Source organism: Mauremys reevesii, linkage group 2, assembly GCF_016161935.1.
Source record: "Mauremys reevesii isolate NIE-2019 linkage group 2, ASM1616193v1, whole genome shotgun sequence".
In the NCBI taxonomy this organism is placed as follows: Eukaryota; Metazoa; Chordata; order Testudines; family Geoemydidae; genus Mauremys; species Mauremys reevesii.
Window position 1 is genome coordinate 247,516,358 of NC_052624.1, and position 22,410 is coordinate 247,538,767.

General features: G+C 42.7%; 1 protein-coding gene across 2 annotated transcripts in view; it reads left to right on the forward strand.

Moving 5' to 3' along the window:
* The window catches only part of CPQ (carboxypeptidase Q), a 248,519-nt gene extending 227,291 nt beyond the window's left edge, over positions 1-21,228 (forward strand). For both annotated transcript variants that reach the window (XM_039527638.1, XM_039527636.1), the window contains one exon: positions 20,745-21,228. In XM_039527638.1, the coding sequence (XP_039383572.1) occupies positions 20,745-20,810 (66 nt within the window). In that variant the 3' untranslated portion in view covers positions 20,811-21,228. The remainder of the gene's footprint in view (positions 1-20,744) is intronic.
* The last annotated feature ends 1,182 nt before the right edge of the window (positions 21,229-22,410 follow it).

Below are 22,410 nucleotides of genomic sequence, written 5' to 3' on the forward strand. Positions count from 1 at the left end.
GTTGTCAATATTAGTCTGCTGTGCTTTTCCTTGCATTGTGCCATAGATAAAGTATTATGTAAACAAGTTAAAAATTTTCAGCAACATTTATTTACATTAGATTTTTTTCTTAAAAAATGGGGAAAATATCCCAATTAGACTTGCACAGTTAAAAATGACATCCTAGACTTTGGCAGGGTCACAGTATATCATAGGGACTGTAGCAAATGTTTAAACTAGGCAAGGTTAGTTTACTCTGTATTGCACAAGATAGCCCTGTATTATCAAATTATCTGCTTTAGTTGCATCATAATTAGGACATAACCATTTTATAGCAGCTCATGAAAGTTGTATAAAGGTTGTACAGAGCAATGTTAACATGAAATATAAAATTAGGCTACAGGTATTTTTATCCAAAAAGGCTGCCAAATACACATTTTTGCATTGCTTCCTGAATTGTACAATTGTATGATCACAGTGGAGCCGGTAAAGCTTTATCTAGGGACAGATTTTCAAAGACACCAATGGGAGTTAGGTATCCAGCTCTCACTGAAAGCCAGTTGGAGTTGGGCACCTAACTGCCCTATGTGTCTTTGAAAATTCCAGGTGATTTAGCCAGTCTGTGTCATAAGAACATAAGAGCAACCATATTGGATCAGACCAGAAGTCCATCTAGCCTAGTATCCTGTCTTCTGACAATAGCCAAAGCCAGGTGCCCCAGAGGGAATGAACAGACAGGTTATCATCAAGTGATCCATCCCCAGTCGCTCATTCCCAGCTTCTGGCAAACAGAGGCTAGGGACACCATCCCTGCCCATCCTGGCTAATAGCCATTGATGGACCTATCCTCCAGGAATTTATCTAGTTCTTTTTTGAACCCTATTACAGTCTTGGCCTTCACTACATCCTCTGACAAGGAGTTCCACAGACTAACTGTGTGTTGTGTGAAAAAATACTTCTTTTTGTTTGTTTTAAACCTGTTGCCTATTAATTTCATTTGGTGACCCCTAGTTCTTGCATTATGAGAAGGAGTAAATAACACTTTCTTATTTACTTTCTCCACACCAGTCATGATTTTATAGACGTCTATCATATCCCTCCTTAATCATCTCTTTTCCAAGCTGAAAAATCCCAGTCTTCTTAATCTCTTCTCATACAGAAGCTGTTCCATACCCCTAATCATTTTTGTTGCCCCTTTCTGAAACTTTTCCAATTCCAAAATATCTTTTTTGAGATGAGGCGACCACATCTGCATGCAGTATTCAAGATACGGGCATACCATGGATTTATATAGAGACAATATGATAATTTCTGTCTTCTTATCTATCCCTTTCTTAATGATTCCCAACATTCTGTTTGCTTTTTTGACTGCCACTGCACATTGAGTGGATGTTTTCAGAGAACTATCCACAGTGACTCCACGATCTCTTTCTTGAGTGGTAACAGCTAATTTAGACCCCATCATTTTATATGTAAAGTTGGGATTATGTTTTCCAATGTGCATTACTTTGCATTTATCAATATTGAATTTCATCTGCCATTTTGTTGCTCAGTCACCCCGTTTTTGAGAGATCCTTTTGTAGCTCTTTGCAGTCTGCCTGGGACTTAACTAACTTGAGGAGTTTTGTATCATCTGTATCATCTGTCATGAGAGGATAGCCAACATATCAACAAGAATTTGCATCTTGAAAGAATTAGTTTAGTTAGCAATGATGCTTTATTTACTGTTTATTTTCCTAATGTTAGTCTTGTTGTTTCATGTAGATCACCGGGAATTCATATGCAATCAGCAACATGCTACACCCAATGGTCCAAATTCAGAACTGGTGTAAGGAAGTGCAAACAGCCCTCCACCTTCCCCCTTTCTTAATTTGGCTCAGTGTTGCTGCAAGAATGTAAACAAAAAAGGCTAATGCAATCCGTCAACAATGATGGAGGAGGAGTTTTAATTGCATATAGATTCCTTTTCCATTGAAGTATGTTGTTTTTTTAAATGTATCTGAAGAAAAATATACACTTTATAGTTCAGGAATATTTAGGAAGATAGAACCCATCACTTGCTACCTGCCTATTTCTGTCTGTTCAACTCCACTGAGAGAATTGTGGGTTATGTCTTAGAAAGGGATGAATGACCCACAGCCTTATTTTAAAGATAGCCTGAAGCAAACCCCAGATCTGACGAGCCCTGAACCTTGAGATAGGACCCCGATCTGAACTTTGTGGCTCAGGCACATCTCAGTTTAAATTGATGGTGATATACTAATAAGTTGGACACACATTGGTTGGCAGGTCCGATGCATAAGGCATTTTAGCAGCAATATCCAAAATATTTTATATTTATTAGGAAAGTAATCACCATTGTTTTACAACTCAGATGTATATTATGTAGTTAGAGTAACAAAACATAATTATTAATTTCCATTTCAGTAGTGTGTTGGTTGGGGGGGAAATTATGCAAAGCACTGTACAGGTGTATCTTACCGTTTACAAACTTAGTCTTAGATAAGGATGCATCTGGTTAGTGAGGACAGTCATTACTATGAAAAATTAAAGAAATTTAAATTTTGGGAGAGCAGTTAGTCAGAAAGATGGTTCATACAGGCGCCTATCCAACACAGCATTTAAGGACATAGGGACAGATTTTTAAAGGCATTTAGATGCCTAACTCCCATTGATTTTAATTAGGAGTTAGATGCTTAAATACTGTTAAAAATCTGGGCCATAAGCATGTGAGCAGTACCACTGAAGTCCGTGGGACCACTTACATCACATAGTTAAGCATGACTGTGAGTGCTTTGCTCACTTGGCACCTAGGTAACACCACTTTGTTCAGATACATGAGAAAAATTGTTTGTCACACTGACATTTTCTGCCATTAAAACAATGACTGTAGTTGATAAACTAGTTGAGAAGGGGGAATGGGATGGATTTGTAACCCTGATCAGCAATTACACAGCACCTTTACAAACTGTTAGTTTTTATTTCATAGTCCTTGCCTTTTCTCCTCACAACATTCCATACCAAGTCTTCATTTTGAAGCATTTTTTGCACCGTATTCTTATAACAAAACAGGCTGAAGATGGTGTAGCAAACATGAGGTCTGATTTCAAGCTGTGCTGTTTGAGATTTCAGCTTAGTAATGTACCCCCATTTTTGTTTGTTTGTTTTCTTAAATCTGTGCTTATTTAAAACCAGAGGGTGGGCGGAGAAACGGCCTCCAGAGCACTTTTAATGTTGCAGCTTATTCTGCTTTTGGTAAATTGGGTCCAGTTTAGGATATGTTGCATTAGATTCCAGTTAACCTATGTTCTACAGAGCAGAACCACTTCTTTTCCTGAGACCTGATTTCATACCATTTAATGCAAGTCTCCCCAGCTGCCACTGTGGCTCTGGAGTAATGAGTGAAAGGTTAATATGCTGTAAAAGTAACTGCAATAATCCTGAACTGTAATTTAGTCTGTTTAGTGTATCCACAGGATTAACACTCAAATACATTAACTAAAACAAGAAATAATGCATACTTTAGTTTTTGTCTCTTACATTGTGATCTCATTTAGTTAGCCAAGGAAGCAACTGACTGAATACTTTCCTTTTTCCTTTTTGTATAAGTCATGAATTTTAAAGACTGTCAAAAGAAATGACTCCGGAGGTAATACAGCACGACATGTGATGTTATATAAACTCTGTGCTGGAAACTATTTCAGCATCTGTAGCAGTGTTGCTCAAGCACCTTACCCTGTAATTTCAGCATTTGAGACTAAACGACAGAACGAATGGCATTGTCGCCCCTCTCCAAACAAATATTAATTTCCTCCATTACCTTTGCTTTTTTTGTAAAATTTACCCTAAATTCATTGGCATGAAAGTCAGCAATGATCTGCAGGAAGAAGCAGGTGACAGGATGCAACGTAATATTTTCAGGGACCAGCTACAATAATTGGGTTTTCGTTACAATAATTGTTCTGATGATTGCATTAACCAAAGTCAGGTAAAAAACCATTTGTGGAAGACCTACAGTAGCAATCTAAATGCTAAACATCACTTGCAGTACAATAGATACCATTTTAAAATGGATAACTTTATACCCAAAGTAGCTCTTAAAACACCCATTCTTCTAAAAGGGTAGCTGCTTCAGGGGAACTGATATTTGTGAAATTTCTTGTTTATCAAAAAACCAAGACATTATATTACTGTACAAGATCTTTTAACAGGTCGGTTTTTCCTGTTACTCTTCGCTTTAAAGTTGATTCCTTTGAAGTCAAATCATACATTTCCCCTTCCCCCCCATAACTGCAGATGCCAGGAACCCAGATGGGGTCCACCCCTGAAAACTTCCTGTGCAACCAATGCACAGGAATTTGGGGCTATTGAATCTACAACTAAATGGAGCCACCAGGTATTCTTCCATGTAGGAATGCCAGGTACAATGTGGAGTGTCTGTGCTCATGCTCTGTGATCTGAGGAGGAAAATTTCCCTTTCCGTAGGACCTTATGAACTTCCCAGGGCACAGCACAGTTGTGCCACGGCTGAGGTTTCCTCTTTATGCTTCCTCTTTATGCTTTACGCTTTCTCAGCTCCTGTCCACTCACGCCCCTTCTCTACCTACGCTACATTGATGACATCTTCATCATCTGGACCCATGGGAAGGAGACTCTGGAAAAATTCCACCACGATTTCAACAGCTTCCACCCCTCCATCAACCTCAGCCTAGACCAATCTACATGGGAGGTCCACTTCCTAGACACCACGGTGCAAATAAGTGATGGTCACATTAACACCACCCTATACCGAAAACCTACCGACCGCTATGCCTACCTTCATGCCTCCAGCTTCCATCCCGGACAAACCACAAGATCCATTGTCTACAGCCAAGCACTGAGGTACAACCGTATCTGCTCTAACCCCGCAGACAGAGAACAACACCTAGAAAATCTCCACCAAGCATTCTCAAGACTACAGTACCCACACGAGGAAATAAGGAAACAGATCAGCAGAGCCAGACGTGTACCCAGAAGCCTCCTACTGCAAGACAAACCCAAGAAAGAAACCAACAGGACTCCACTGGCCATCACATACAGTCCCCAGCTAAAACCCCTCCAACGCATCATCAGGGATCTACAACCCATCCTGGACAATGATCCCACACTTTCACAGGCCTTGGGTGGCAGGCCAATCCTCGCCCACAGACAACTTGCCAACCTGAAGCATATTCTCACCAGCAACTGCACACCGAACCATAGTAACTCTAGCTCAGGAACCAATCCATGCAACAAACCTCGATGCCAACTCTGCCCACATATCTACACCAGCAACACCATCACAGGACCTAACCAGATCAGCCACACCATCACCGGTTCATTCACCTGCACATCCACCAATGTAATATATGCCATCATATGCCAGCAATGCCCCTCTGCACATCGGCCAAACTGGACAGTCTCTAAGGAAAAGGATAAATGGACACAAATAAGACATTAGGAATGACAATATACAAAAACCTGTAGGAGAACACTTCAACCTCCCTGGCCACACAATAGCAGATCTTAAGGTGGCCATCCTGCAGCAAAAAAACTTTAGGACCAGACTTCAAAGAGAAACTGCTGAGCTCCAGTTCATCTGCAAATTTAACACCATCAGCTCAGGATTAAATAAAGACTGTGAATGGCTTGCCAATTACAGAACCAGTTTCTCCTCCCTTGGTTTTCACACCTCAACTGCTAGAACAGGGCCTCATCCTCCCTGATTGATCTAACCTCGTTATCTCTAGCTTGCTTCTTGCTTGCTTATATATACCTGTCCCTGGAAATTTCCACTACTTGCATCCGAAGAAGTGGGTATTCACCCACGAAAGCTCATGCTGCAAAACGTCTGTTAGTCTATAAGGTGCCACAGGATTCTTTGCTGCTTCTTTATGTATGTATTCTTATGCTGTGTACTCTGTTTCAAAGAGGTACAGTATCATATGTTTCTACATATCTCATGGTTTACTTCCCAAAAGTTGGATTCCTTTTAGGACTCAATAGTGTTTGTGTTTCTCCCCTGAGTAGCGGCATTAGAGTCAAGGAGAACTTGAGGTTGAAGTTGAGGTCAGGAAGATTTTCATTTTTTTTTTAAATAATCTTTTGTTTACTGGTTAACAAAACTGCACATGTTCAGCATGGTGGGGAAAGCAACTTCATAAATAAAAATTAGCCTTTTTTTTAATCCTTGTGCTTGAATTGCCAGCTTACCAAAGGCTCCCTCTGCTGCTATGGGGGTGGATGTGAGTATGTTCTAGATCCGTCTATCTGCATAAAGGTGTTTGGGAGATGTGAGGGGAGTAGCTTTAGCTCATTGTAAGTTGTTGTTTGCAGGGTTTATTTTAGCTTCACAGCTTTTTGGGAACTTTGTCAAGCCCCTTCAGACTTTTGCTTTCTGTTTGAGCAAGCAAGCAATGAAAAGCAGCCTGGTCTGCTGAGTAGGGCACTGCCCTGGGAATCAGGAGTTCTGGTTTCTGTTCCTGGCTCAGCCACTCACCTGCTATCCGACACTGAGGATGTCACTTCTCCTATGTGTAACTCTTTCCCCTTCTACTCCCTCATGTCTATTTAGACTGTAAACGCTTCCATGCAGGGACTCTCTCTTAATGTGTTTATGTACAGAGCCTAACATAATGGAGCTCCTCTGGGAACTATTATAATACAAATAATAAATAACTGTTTATAAATCTTTATCATTTATTTGCTTAGCAACTTAAATGGACACAACACTGTACCGTAGAAGATCAGTACCCTTCATCTAGCAGGTCTTATTTACAATCTAGAGGTACTGAACCATGAAGACACAGTACAAACAAGGCAGAATACGTACTGGGTGGGGAGTATCCATTACAGTTTGAAAGTTTAATGGAATAGCTGAGTTTCAAGAGCTTTCTTGAAGGTAAAGACAGTGAGAGCTTAGTATATTAGTGGGCAGACCATATATATTGTTGAATGGCAAATGCATACTGATTTCTAAGTACCCAAGATAGTTTCCTCTGATATTATTTATTATTTGTATTGCCGTATTGCCTAAGGTAATCACAGTGTAAGACAAAAGACAACAGATGGATACAGACTGATGGGGTGCAAAAGAAACTGTGAGACAGCATTGGTCAGTGTAATAGCCTGTGGTATCCGCACACCAGCAGCCTAACCATTGTCAAGGCTTTTGTAGGCATCTGTCACCTCTGCTCACTGGCCATGTCTGGGGATTAGCTCTGCCAGCCTGATGCCCTCTTCTCGCAGTTCCTCGGTCTGTCGTCTCGCTCTCTCACTCTGTGGCCTCCCTCTTGCTCCTCAGGAGTTACCGTGCCTTGTCTTCATGGCTTAGCACTCTAGCCAAGTTGCAATAGTCCTCCCCTTCTGGGGTCCTATCAAAGTCTTTCACATCATCCCGGGCAATCCTTAAGTCCACTGCCATGGCTCTGCCACTCCCTCTGTGGCTAGAACAGACAGTCTCCAAGTTCACTGTACAGATTGTGCCACTGATTCCATGCCTGGTAGGGGAACCCAGGCCCACTCTTGACACTGGGTTCAAGCCCAGGGGCCATATCTCCAGCAGCTAAAGTCTGTACTACCACAAACCTTCCTGTCACTCCCCTGGACTACTTCCTACCTTGCCTATTCTAGGCTCACATTCTCCACTCTTCTAGCTGAACCCCTATCTCCTGGGTCTGCTAGATAAACCCTTGCTCTTGGGTCCAGATCCCTTTCTCTCCCTCAACCCAGTGACAGCAGCCCTCACCCCTGCAGCTTCCTTTCTGCTACAGCTCCCTGCCTTTATAGAAGCCCTGCCTTTTCCTGCACAGGTGAGCTGCCCTTGATTAGAGCTTTCCTCTTAGACTGCAAACCAGGGGACATTTAGGCTAATAGGTTAGTTGGCCCATCTGACCTATGTTGTCCCTTCCTTATCCCTCTTTGTGGACCCTTCTCACAAGGATCTCTTGAGTGAGGAGGTACAATCCCTCCTATTACTGGGGGTGATCAAACTTGTTCTACTGGACTATATTGGAAAAGGGCTCTATTCTTGATACTTCCTAGTCAAAAGAGAAATGGGGGGGGGACCATTTGTGGACATCAGAACTTTGAACACTTTCATCCAAGCTCAATGGTTCAGGGTGGTAACCTGAGCAATGAAAATTCCCTCTCTGGATCTGGGAGATTGGTTTGTTTCCCTTGACCTTCAGGATACCTATTTCCATATCACCATGCATCTCTCATAAAGATGTTTCTTACATTTTGTGCCGGTCAAGAACTACTGCCAGTATTGTGTCCTAGCCTTCAGCCTTTACACCACCCAAACAGTCTTCACTAAGGTCCTATGGGTCGCTGCAGCCCATCTTCACCAAAATGGGAATAATTGTCTTCTCCTACCTGGACAGTTGGCTACTGAATGGGCACTAATTTCTAGCGGCTCAGACAGCAACCAGAAAAACTCTCTCTTTTTCCATCACTGGCCTCCACCTCAACATGGAAAAATCTACCCTCGTACCTACTCAGCACATAGACTTTATTGGGGCCACTCTGGACTCCACTGCCAGGGTGTACTCACCCAAGGACAGATTTACCACTATGTCCAACTTGTGTCAAAGATACAACAAAGCCCACAAACTACAGCAGAGGTTTGCCTACAAATTCTGGGCCATGTAGCAGCCTGTACATTTGTGACATCCTTAGCAAGACTGTACTTTTAGAGTCTTCAGGCCTAGCAGAGACCCATTTATATGCCCAATAAGCACAGTGTATGCAAACAGTTGTCAGTACCTTGGAGTGTATTCACCTCTCAGTTGGTGGAAAGAACCATAAAAGGTGTGCATGGGAGTTCTGTTCCTGCAGCCTCCTCTCACAAGAATCATCATTACAAACCCCTCCTTAATAATCTGGGGCACATATTCCCAGGACCTCACAGTTCAAGGAAGATGGACCCTTTAGGAGGCTATCCTCCATAACAACATATTAGAGCTGAGGACAGTTGGTTATGCTTTTGAACACTTCCTACTACACACTAGGGGCCACCTGATCAGAATAATGCTGAGCAACAGAACAGCAATATATCAGTCATCCAGGAGGAGCAAGATCCCAATCCTTATGTACCTAATCCGTAAAACTATCCAACTAGTGTATATCACACCTCATACAGATCTCAATGGTTTATCTTCTAGGACTAAAGTATAGAGTGGTGGATTCCTGCAGCAGACATGTCAGCATTGATCACAAGTGGGAACTGAACACGGAGGTATTCCAAGAGATATGTCTTACCTCAGACACCCACTGATAAATCTCTTTGCAACTCCATCCAAAGCAAAGTGCAGATCATTTTGCTTGAGGGGAGGGCATGGATGGGAGGTGCTCTAATCATTCCTTGGCCTCGCGTACTGCTACACGTATATCCCCTGACTCCCCTACTGCTCAGGGTTCTGAACAAATTGAAACAAGAAAAATTAGTAGCCATCCTCCTAGCACTATCATGGCTGAGAGAGGTGTGGCTCCTAGAATGTGTTCGCATGTCTCTGCCGACTGCCTCTCTGCCTTCCCCTGATGGTGACTCTTTCACCCAGGATTTGGGATTGACCACTCATCCAAATCTTACGGCACTTCACTTTAAGGCATGGCTACTAGATGGCTTTCTGATATAGAATGAGACATACAAATACTACTGCTTCATAGCAAAAAACCTAAAACAAGGAAAACTTACCTCCAGCAGTGGAAATGCTTCGAGACTTGGTGCAGTCACCAATCTATACCTCCTCTTGAGTCTCAGGTAACACACATTCTCGGTTACCTGTTCAATATAAAAGCCTCAGGATTATCATTGAGTTCCAGCAAAGTTTATCTAGCTGCTATCACAGCTTTTCACTTCCCAAACTGAAGGGTTTTCAGTTTTCAACCACCCAACCATGACAAGGTTTATCAAAGATCTCTTCAATTTCTTCCCTGCTGGTAAAGAATCAGCTCCACCCTGGGACCTAAACTTAGTCCTCAACGCACTGAGGAAACCCCCATTTGAACCTATGGCAAACTGTTCCCTCCTCCATCCGTTCCTTTAAGACTATATTCCTCATAGCCATCAGCTGGGCCAGGAGGATTGGGGAACTTGGAGCCTTATCCACTGTACACAGTGTTCTGTCATGACAAGATGATGCTATGTCCTCACCCTCACTTCCTTCCCAAGGTTTCTTCAGAATTCCACATCAACCAGGATGTCACTCTTTGAGAGAAGAATCAAACATTCACACACTGGATGTAAGAACAGCCCTTACCTTCTGCCTAGACAGGACTAGGCCCTTTAGGGCTTCACCCAGGCTTTTCATCTCAGTTGCAGAATGCATGAAAAGTCAGGTGATTTCCACCCAAAGACGGTCCATATAGGTTGCATGATTCATCTTAACCTATTACAAAACCTTAGGAGGTTGCCCTTCTCCAGGAGTCATTGCTCATTCCACCAGGGCTCAATCTGCCTCAGCAACCCTGCTGAAAAGCATACCCATTTCGGACATCTGCAGGGCAGTCACTTGGTCTTTGGTACACACTTTTTTCCAGCATTTCTCTTTTGTGACTGCCTCCAGAGCTGACATGGCTTTCACCAAGGCTGTTCTATGTTCAGTACTGAATCCACCTCCTTAGCACCCTCCTCTTTGATGAAGGCACTGCTTGGGTGCCTCCTGATGTAAAGCACCCACACGGACACTACTCAAAGAAGACAGAGAGGTTACTTACCTTGTACAGCCACTGGAATTCTTTGAGATGTGTGTCCCAATGGGTGCTCCAGTATCTGTCCTCCTTCTCTTCTGCCTCAGAGTCTCTCATTGGACTTTGTGGTTGAGAAGGAACTGGAGTCGCAGCAAGTCCACCCCTCCCCAGTGAGTCTAGGGCTCATGCACTGATCCGTGGACAGTGCTGATTAAAATTTGTGATCAAGAGTTCACTGGTGTGGGCACATCCTGACATGGAGCACCCCTAGGGGGACACATCTCAAGGAATTCCAGTTATTGTACAAGGTGAGCAACCTCTCCTGTTAAGGAGTGATTTGAAGGAAGATAATGAGTTAACTGTGTGGCATTTACTGGGAGCGCCTCCCAAGCATGAGGGGCAGCAGGGGAGAAAGCATGAAAGCGCTTGTTTGGATATTTAACAAGTAGGTGATGGAGGCAACGGCACTGTGGGCCAATTGGAGGCAGGAGTTGACATTTCAATACTGACTGCAAGATGATAGACAGGGCAGGTGTAGGCCATAAAGGGCCTTGGAAGTGAAGACAAGCAGTTTACGTTATACAGGATACTGGAATAAATTATTAAATGATCACTTTGTAAGCACCAAGAGGACAATAGTGTGATGGGTAATAGCCAACATGGATTTGTCAAGAACAAATCATTCCAAACCAACATAATTTCCTTCTTTGATAGGGTAATTGGCCTAGTGAGGGAGTTCAGGAGAGATGGACTGGGACAGTGTCACTGGGGCAAGTGGAGGGATTAGAGAAAGAGAGCAGCTGAGAAAATTCTGTATCTGTGACGGAGAGGAGAAAGGAGAGAGTTGTGGCAGGAGAAGGGGGAAGGGAAGGAACGTCCAAGGCAGAGAGAAGGGCACATAGTATTTTGTCAATTTTCTTCTGAAATAAGTTGGCATGATCCCGTGCAGAGAGAGCAGAGAAGGAAGGTTGGAGGTGGGGGAGGGTTTGAGGACTAAGTCAAAGGTGGCAAAAAGGCAGCAGGGATTGTGGGCATGGAATTCAATAAAGTTGGAAAAGTAGAGGTTTGTTAGTGAGGAAGGTAAATCCAAACGAGGAGAGAACTAATTTGTAGTGGATGAAGCCAGCCTGGTCATGAGGTTTCTGCCAGAGACTCTCTGCAGTGCAAGAACTGGAGTGGAGAAAGTGGATATTGCATGTGAGCCAGGGCTGGGAGTTGGCAGGGCAGATGTGAGTGAAGGGCAAACGTTAAAAGAGAATGAATGAATTGAAAGAATGAATGAAGCATGGAGAGAATCATCAGCCATATCAATGGAAGAAAAAGAGAGGTCAGGGAGGAGAAGGCTGAGAATGGACAAGGACCTGAGTGACAGAGTAAGTGGGGAGAGGGCTGATGGCCTGATGCTGAAAGAGAACAAGTAAGAGAGGGGGAACTCAGCAGCAATGAGATCTAGCAAGTTAGTGCTCTCTGATATGTAAGAAATGGAGGAGAGTGGAAAGAAGAACCAAGTGAACACTCTAAAAACATTTTTGTGCTATTAAACTTCTACAGATGTGATGTACAGTAACTTTCCTCCTCAGAGCTGCTTTTGTTTTTAATTAGACTGTCTTTGAAGAGGCCAGTTCAATATCTTGTTTAATAAGAGTGCATTCATATCTGTTGCAGAATGAATCATCTCATAATCAGTACTGACTGTGTCTTTCTCAGACTGCAAGTCCAGAAAAAGGGAAATTGTCTCTTGAATGTGAGCTGTATTTCTTTGCAAATCAGCATCCTTTGGAAAAGGATCAGCAAATAATACTTCGCAGTTCTATAGCACCTTCCACATGAAGATCTCAAAGCACTCTAATTAAGTCTCTCAAAACCCCTTGGTAAGGCATGTTTGCTATCCTTTTTACAGATAGGTAGCACGGAGCCAGAGAGGTAAAGTGATTTTCCCAATGTCAAGTGGCAAGTTATTGTCAGGTCCAAGAACAAGACACGGGAGACCCAATTCCCAGTCTCTTTCTCTAACCACTAGACAATACTCCTTGCATTAAGGACCCTCCATTTGTTAATGTCTAATGTGCTCAGTAGATAATGCCATAATCTAAATAAGAAATACTTCAGTCAATTCTTTGGGGAACAACAGATCGGGTTAGAAACAGGAGAATTTATGCCTACCTGGTTTTCTCAGCTTCATTTCTTTTCACTTTCAAGCTGTTTGAAGTGGCAAGATTGGTGACTTCTGAGTGGAGTTTGTTTGACAAACAGAAAAGCTTGATAATAGAGCTGCTATCTTAATACAGATTAAGAGATTCTAGGATTCACTGTAATCAATCAAGTTACCCATATGGAAAAGTTGTGCAGAATAACATTTCATACTAAAATCTTCATATGTTGTGAATCGTTGCATAGAATTTAAGATTATTACATCCCTTTTATAAAATTCTATAGGATGATTTTTTAATGAAAAAAGGATGACATCTATAGACATCCAAATGCACATATTGTAGTATTGTAGAACTAAAGGGGTCAGATCTTTGCCTATATCATGATGTCTTTGTGCTGATGGAGCAGTCCAAAACATTCCTAAAGCCAGCTTACCTGGCCACTTGAGGATCAGCTTTGCATGGTGGCCCAGAGGCCAGATGGAGCTCCTGCAGCATGTGCCCTTCTGATGCATGAAGTGTGACCAAGACATTCCTGCACCTCATCAGTCTCTGGCTGCCAGAAAGGCCTTTGGAGCCACTGGCAGCGATAGTGTGAATTTAGAATGGCCCCACGTTTGGGGAGGGAGGATATGAAGATGGCTTAGAGCTACATTTGCACTTGCAAGCACTCCTTAACTAGAACTGAGTATTGGACCCATCGCTTGGAAAGGTTTTTCTTTCACTCAGACATGAACATGGATTTTCTCTTGTGTTTCTAGTTATGTATAAAATTGTTTACATAGCTGTTGTCTTAGGGTTTTTCATTGACCTTATAAAATGCAATTGATCTCTGACTTTAATGATATACAGAATAAGCCATTAAAGAAAAAGAGGTACAGTGAGTGCAATTCGTGTTGTATTCTCAATATTCTGTGTTCTCTTTAAAAAAATAAACACTATCTGCAAGGCCACTTGTCTAATTGTTTTGGTGACAAAGTATTATCATTTTATGATTTTTTTTAAAGAAACAAAAAAAGGAAACCTATTTTAGCATTTATGTGGGTTATACTTTACAAGATGAAAGAGATTTTCCCCTGAATTAAGGAAAACACTATTATATAAACCCAGGATAAAACACTATTCTATAAACCCATAATTATTATTAGTGGAATGTCTATTGTACATTCCAGGCAAGTAAGTTGTGACCTGGTTCATGTAAAAGATCTGTTTACAAAGATATAATGGATTTTCCACAGCTGTTTGACTACAAGTGCATCTTTAGTGAAGTATTTTCAGCAACTAATCAGCATGTGTTTATATTTTTATCTTAATAAGTACTTGGAGTATATCAAAAACGTTTATAAATCTGCACAAAGTTATAGTGCCATATTCAGCATCTATTACCCACCCAGCCCCATTGACTTTGATGGGATCACACTGGATGTGAGCGGCAAATTTGACTGATGCTGCCTATGTACATGGCACAAGTGCCAAAGGAGCATGTTAAAATGAAACCCATCCCATCCCCAGATAACAGCATGCTACAGCATTTTTTCTTTTTATATCTTATGTCTCCTTGTAAAGAAGATCTTCCTGTTTGACAGTATTATTAAATTCATTCTCTTTTCTCACCCTCACCTCACACACTAAAATAGCAGCGAGAAGAAACACAATCTCATTAATGAGAAATGTATGTGATAACAGAAATTCAGAGCTCATTTCATCAGGCTCAGTGACATCCTAATCCAACTCCCATTAAAGTCAATGGAAAGATTCCCATTAACTTCAGTGAGAACTGGACTAGGTGCTGAATTATTATAGGATGTGATCAAAAGATACATATTTCAGCAAGAATAGTTGGGAATATAGAACTGTGCTGAGAGATTTTGCTTTCATTCTCTACAAAGGCATGAGACCTTTCATTGAGACCAAGCAAAATCAGCATAGAAAGCCTTAGAAACATAAAAAGTTTATTGAAGCCCTCATCATTTGATATAGACTGTTTCCAGAGCTCAGAGATAAACATAGGAGAAATGTATTCACAAGGTTCTTCTTCAAGAAGTGTCCCTGTGGGTGCTTCACTGTAGGTGTCAGTGCGCCCCTGCGCCGTTGTTCGGAGATTTTTACAGCAGTACCCGTATCGGCCGCGCATGCACGGAGCCTGCCTTACATACCAGTCTTGTCTTAATAGTGCGCATGCGCGGCCGAGGTCCTCAGTTCCTTCTCTCCCATCCTCAGCCAGAGTCAGACCTACAGCAGACTCGTTAAAACTTTTTCTCTTACCCATTCTACATCCTTTTCCCCCTTATTTTAGCACTCTAGTTACTAGATAAGTTCATCCCCTTAAAAAAAAAAATTTGTTCCCGCTTATTCCTCTCAGCCTCCAGCTGACGCTAATATGCCTGGCTCCCCAGGATTTAAGCGGTGCACTACATGCAGGGACATCATCCCTATTTCAGATGGTCACTCCCAGAGTATAAAATGCCTGGGGGAGTCCCACAGTCCTCAAAAATGTGCCCATTGTTCCAAATTAAAATCCAGGGCACATAAAGACAGAGAACTCCGACTGAAAGTTATTCTTATGCAGAAGTCACTTGGACCTGCTTCTGACCCAGATACGGGCTCCTCAGTGAACCGCAGCCCTCCCACCTCCAAAAAGGGCAAAAAAAAAGAAAACGCCTGCCTCCCTCACCCAGAAGGGAAATATTGCAAGCAAAAAGGTCGCTGGGCAGGTCTATTTCTTCTATGTAGACCTTCCCCTGGCTCAGCACCTTTGATGCGCCGGTTCCCCCAGCATCGCGCTAATCCCGCCTGTGGCTGCGGTGACAACGCAAGCTCCCGGTGCTGAGGCTCCAGGCTTCTAGTTGCCTGCCTCTCTCATGGTACCGTCCGGCACTACAATGGGCACTATGATCACCAAGATGCCAAAAATAGGAGCAATGCCACCTCCCACCACCAGTGCTATGAATGAGACATAACAAGCTGTTACTCCACACTTCGATGAACACGCTACACATGCTTCCCCAACCCTTGTGGAGCCCATATCCACACAGGATGAGGCTATACTGTCTCCCCCACCAACACTGTCAGATGATTTCTTATAATTTCAAGACCTCTTCAAAGGAGTCGCCAATGAGTTGAGGATTAATCTGGAGGAAGTTTCTGAAAACCAGCATGAGTTGACTGACATCCTGCAACCTTCCTCCACATCCAAGATTGCCTTACCTATAAGTCCAGCCATCATGGATCCTTCCAAAACCATATGGCAGACACCGGCAACTAGTACACCTATCTGTACACAAGCTGATTGGAAATATTTTATTCCTTCCAAAGGGTCCAAGTTCCTTTTTACTCACCCAGTGCCAAACTCATTGGTAGTAGAGGCAGCTAACCAAAAGAACAAACACCAGTTCCCAGGTCTACCCCAACTGATAAAGACAGTAAAAGGCTGGACCTGCTTGGTCGTAAAGTGTATGCTTCATCCACATTACAATTCCGGATATCTAATTATGTGGCCATTCTGGCAAAATATGACCAGAAAAATTATGAGAAACTCATGGACTTTATTGATGACATTCCAGAGGGCAAAATGACCATCAGTTTAAAGCCATAGTCTCTGAGGGACAAATCATCTCCCGTACTGCACTACAAGCTGCACTTGACGTTGCTAATACAGCTGTGAGGTCCACTGCTACAGCAGTCATGATATGTCGAGCTTCATGGCTTTCATCATCTTCTTTTCCTTGTGAGGTTCAGAATACTCTCAAAGATCTCTCTTTTGATGGTGAAAAACTATTTGCCAGTAACACCAGCAATGTGCTTCACTCCATGAAGGACTCGAGGGGCGACATTACGGTCTCTCGGTATCCAAACCCCTGCAAATAGGAGGAGACAATATAGATACCAACCTTATCAACAACTATGCTATCCAACAATGTCATAGACCATATGAACAACAATGTCAGTGACCAAGATATCAATGTCATCGCACCAATTCATCAGCTCCGTGTCAACCCCCTCCCACTAATAAGCAAATTTGAAGATGTGACCGAGGGTATAGAATCCCTACTTCAGTGCCCATTCCCCCCACCCCCCCATCCCATTTCGGGGCCCCCTCTCACGGACAACTGCTCCACCAAGAGCTGCAGCACCTTACCAACACAGAGGAAAAGGATTCTACTCCCGTTACTTTTTAACACAAAATAAAACTGGGGGATGGCGACCTATTTTTGACCTCAGATGCCTCAATAAATTTGTTTTAAAAAAAATGGTGACTCTTGCAACCATAATTCCAGCACTGGAGCAGGGAGGTTGGGTTTTTAACCCTTGACCTGCAGGATGCTTATGTTCCTGTGACCATACATCCTGCCCACAGATGTTTTATTCACTTCGTTCTGAGTTCACAACACTACCAGTACAGGGTCCTACCTTTTCAGCCTCTCGACTGTGTCTCGTGTCTTTTCCAAACTCCTCGCAGTCGTAACAGCTCATTTCAGAAGGCAAGGAATCATAATTTTTACTTACCTCGACAACTGCCTTTTCAAAGCCAGGACCCTCCAAGAAGCCATTCAAGCCACACAACGGACAGTCCAATATTTCCATGCTCTTGGCCTGCAAATAAACAAAGAATATCGTCACTCACTCCCACCCAACAACTGGAGTTCATAGGAGCACGTTTTGACTCATGCAAAAGAATATCATCTCTCCCACTCCACCTTTTTAACACCATCCACCTTTTTATTCTCAAGCTGTGCAACATTCCACAAGTGGCTGCACAAGCTTGCCTACACTTTTGTAGTCAGGAATGCTCACCTCTTCATGAGGTGTTTCCAAAGTTGGATTCCGCTGTCTACAGACAGAATATCCATGGTCTGAACAAATTTTTATACATAACTCCTAGAGTTAAGCACTCCCTCTACTGGTGGATATTGCCTCACAACCTTTCCTCTGGGGTCCCCTTTCTACAGGACATCCCATCGGTTGTCGTAACTACAGACGCATCCCTTATGGGATAGGGAGTACAGATGCCCCAATACACTACCCAGGGGCTTTTGTCTCCTACTGAGACGTCCCTTCAATCAACATCTAGAACTCTGAGCAATATGCAATGCCTGCCTCCAATTTCTCCCCTTCGTACAAAACCAACATGTCAGGATAATGACTGACAACATTGCTTGCATGTTCTATGTAACCAGGCAATGGGGGGGTGATCCCACTCCCTTTGTACAGAAGCGATGAAACGATGGAACTGGTGTCTCAGACACAATGTCTGAATATCAGCTGCATACTTACCTGGCTCTCTCAATACCACCGCAACGACTTCAGCAGAAGATTTCCCATAGACCACGAATGGGAACTAAATGAGGATATAGTACTAGGCATATTCCACACACGGAGATACGCAACCACAGACCTTTTTGCAACTGCAGCAAACAAGAAATGCCCAAGATTTTGTTCCAGAGGGGACTAGGCAAACTCTCCTCAGGGGGTGCATTCATGTTCCCATGGAACACCGACCTAATGTATGCATTTCCCCGGTACCACTCATACACAAATTATTGATAAAAATATGAACAGACCAAGCCAGAGTCATAATGATATCCCCACATGGCCCAGACAGGCATGGTACCCTTTCCTTACCAAGATGTCGCTTTCCGCACCCATCCCATACCCTCCGCCTGAATCTCTTGTCCCAACAACATGGTCTACTACTCCACCCCAATTTAACCATGTTACACCTCAAGGTTTGGCTCCTTCATGGTTCTCTCATGGCGAGCGAACTTGCTTGGAGCAGGTTCAAAATGTACTCCTTCATAGCACAACAAATTCTACACGCACCACCTGCCTTCATAACTGGACAAGATTTACACATTGGTGGGCTGTCACAAAAACCGCTCCTTTTTTCCGCGCCTCTCCCGCTAATCTTTGACTATCTGTTAGTGATTAAACTCTCTGGACTCTCCCTGAGTCCCATCAAAGTCCACTTGGTCACAATTACAATGTTCCATGATGCCATCAACAATAGGACTATCTTTGCTCACTCCATTAGTAAGCGATTCCTTATGGGGCCTCAAACCCTATACCCAGACATCAAACCACCTAATCCATTCTGGGACCTTCCCTTAGTCTTAACATGCCTAACCCAAAAACCATTTGAACCATTAGCCACATGTTCCCTCCTACATCTCTCTATGAAAACTGCATTTCTGGTAGCAATTGCCTCTGTGAGATGCACCGGAGAAATTGCAGCACTCAGGGCAGATCCACCATATACCATATTTTTTAAGGACAAAGTCACCCTACACTTACTCCCTGAAATTCTACTGAAGGTACACTCATCTTTCCACATCAATGAGCCTATCCATCTCTCTACCTTTTCCAAAACCACATTTGAATTCCTTTGAATCTAGGATGCACATTTCCAGAGCTGCCATTTGGGCTTTTGAAAATACGTTTGCAAAACATTATGCTCTTACACAGGGACCCATCACCAATGCACGTGTGGGCAGAGCTGTTCTATCTACTGCATTCCTTCCAGATCCGAAGCCCCTACCTCCTTGAGAGATACTGTGTTTCTGTCACCTACAGTGGAGCACCCACAGGAACACCTCTCGAAGAAGAAGAGGAGGTTACTCACCTGTGCGGTAACTGACGTTCTTTGAGATGAATGTCCTTGTGAGTGCTCCACTCCCCACCCTCCTCCCCTCTACTTTGGAGCTGAGGCAGCCTCCGTTGTAGAGAAGGAACTGAGGAGCTCGGCCGCACACGCGTACTATTAAGACAAGACTGGTATGTGAGGCAGGCTCCACGCATGCGCAGCCAATACGGGTACTGCTGTAAAAATCTCCAAACAATGGTGTGGGGCACACCGACACCTACAGCAGAGCACCCACAGGGACACTCGTCTCAAAGAATGTCAGTTACCGCACAGGTGAGTAACCTCCTCTTATACAATCAAATGGCCTTCTATGTGAGGTATGTCTATAGCGCATCTCAGTGCAGCATCTAAGCTCTGTCTCCATTTCTGATTAGGGCCTCTTCTACTTGTCACTATAGCATTATTATTACTAATGATGTTTATTACAGTAGTGCCTAAGGACCAATCAAGCTCAAGCCCCACTGTGGTAGGTACTGTACAAATACAGAGAAGCAGATTTTTCGTGCCCTGAAGAGCTTCCAATCTAAATAGATGAGACAGACAAAAGGAAAGGGATGCAACATACAAAAAGAGCAATCAGTGTGATGGTGGCAAATAGCATTTTAGAGACTTGTTTTGTTTGTAAATTGTGTGAAGTTTCAATAGGGAGTGATTAGCTAAATGGAAAGACAAGACAAGGGAATGGAACAGGGCCATTGAAGTGATGGGAGGCCAAGGGGAAAGAGCAGGGGAGAAGAAGGTTAGGTGGAGGGAATCTGAAGTGAAGCAGTTGGGTGGATGACTTCCATGACCTCTGTGACAGACTCGCAGCCTTACTAATACATACATGATGGTTAGCATCACAAGAAAAGAAGCAGTCTGTTTCAAATTCACCAACATTAAAAACAAAAAATTAAAAAACACCACACTTGGAATAATTATATGGATTTCCTTATGTTGGATTCCTGTGCTTCGTATATAGAAATGCGTTTACACTACTGCTGGTGCAACAAAAATATTAAGGGAAATACTGCCTTTCCCTTCTATATATATTATATGTTTGCTGGCTCATGTACTCGTAACAAGGCTGCTAACATTATGTAAAATTTGTTTATGCTAAAATGCTGAAAAATCCCATGTTCTATGGCTCAGTGAAATTATCATATGGGAACTTACTCTGTTGCATATGGATTTAATGAAGACCAGCACAGGAATAAATTCATGTTTATGTTAATCTTAAAATATATGTATTTACATAATAAGGAATTGCCCATTTTTCTCTGTAGGTGCCAGCTTGCATGATGACATCAGTAAATACTTCTGGTTTCATCATACTCAAGGGGACACAATGACAGTTCAGGATCCAAGCCAGATGAATCTCTGTGCTGCTGTTTGGACTGTCGTCTCCTATGTAATTGCTGACATGGAAGAGATGTTGCCAAGGTAATAAAAAAGCAAGAAAGAAGACTTATATTCTTCAGTCCACTCATGCATGTGGTCCACAGCTGTGGGAAATTCCTTTTCCATCCTGGTTTTTGCTGATTTTTATTTTTGTTCTCTGACCTCAAAGCAAATTCCTTTTATATGGTCCTGTTTACTGATTTAATGCCTTCCATTGGTGATTTTTATTTCATGTTTCTTCTATTAAGTACTTTTACACTCTAATCAATGTCTAATGTCTGTCTCCTAAAATTATTGCAGAATAGCCATCTGTAAATAAGTAACCCTGTATAGCAGGAAAATACGCTGAATAAATCTGTTGCATCACAATAGTAGTTTTACTGTGTTTACATGTAATGTGTGAAGGATTTTTTTAGTTTAGATATTAGTATGACACATTAGCACTAAAAGTGATCTCATGCTTCCATAGCTTTTTTAACTAATACAGTGTTCACATTGTGTTGGGGTTATAGATCAGGCTAACCCTGGATGTTACTATTTGCTTAATGTCTTAAAGGTGCAATGGCTAAAATAGTATAGCTTTAAAAAAATTTCCAAATCCATTCAAATCATGCTGGTTGCCCTTACTGAGACTTCAGAGACAGTGCATAACAAAATCTTACACATGGTGAGGGATAATGTTGTTCAATTCACACTTCATCCAGAAAAGTCTTTCATCATAGAAGGGAAACAGAAGGAATAGTGGGAATTCTTTCAGTACCCCCAGCAGAAGGGAGCTTGCTGGCCATTTGGTATTAAGCATCACAACCTGCCTCTGAATGTCCAAGTAACAGTTGCTACGAGCGCTTTCAGTCATTTTCTTTTGGAAAGAAGGCTGTATCCTGTTCTTTCTAATGCAGGTTTCACTATATGTATCTGCAGTGCATGTTTATATGGCTACACTCTCCCACCACACACAGTGTTTCATGCAGAGGAGACAGTACAGCTGTGTTCTGTGATCTTCACTGCCTGCCAACTGATACCTGGGTGAAATGTGAGGAGCTGGTTTTGACCTGCACAGCTCTAAACATTTCTAGTCCTTGAACTGTCGCTGTTCCCATACAATATCATGGAGGCTGGATTCTAAACAGGAGAGGGCTGGTAGCTGGACATTGGCAGTGAAAATGAGAAGTTAATTTGGGGATTGACTTCCCTCATCCACTACTGGTTTTCTCTTGCCCAGCCCGGGTGGCCTGCCAGACCCACTCTGCTGAGGTGTGGGGTTGTTTTTTTAGAAGAGGAGACGATAGAATTGGGAGATATTCTAGGGCATGTTTTCACCTCATGTTCTTTTGGCATGTATTAATTATTGTTAAACTTCTAAATTTTGCAGCATGCCTACTGAGTTTATTGATATACAGAACTGGGAAAATGGCTAAAAAAAAAAAAGTCACATCAGGTATTAAACTTGCCACTAATCATAGGACTGAAAGGGACCTCGAGAGGTCATCTAGTCCAGTCCCCTGCACTCATGGCAGGACTAAGTATTATCTAGACCATCCCTGACAGGTG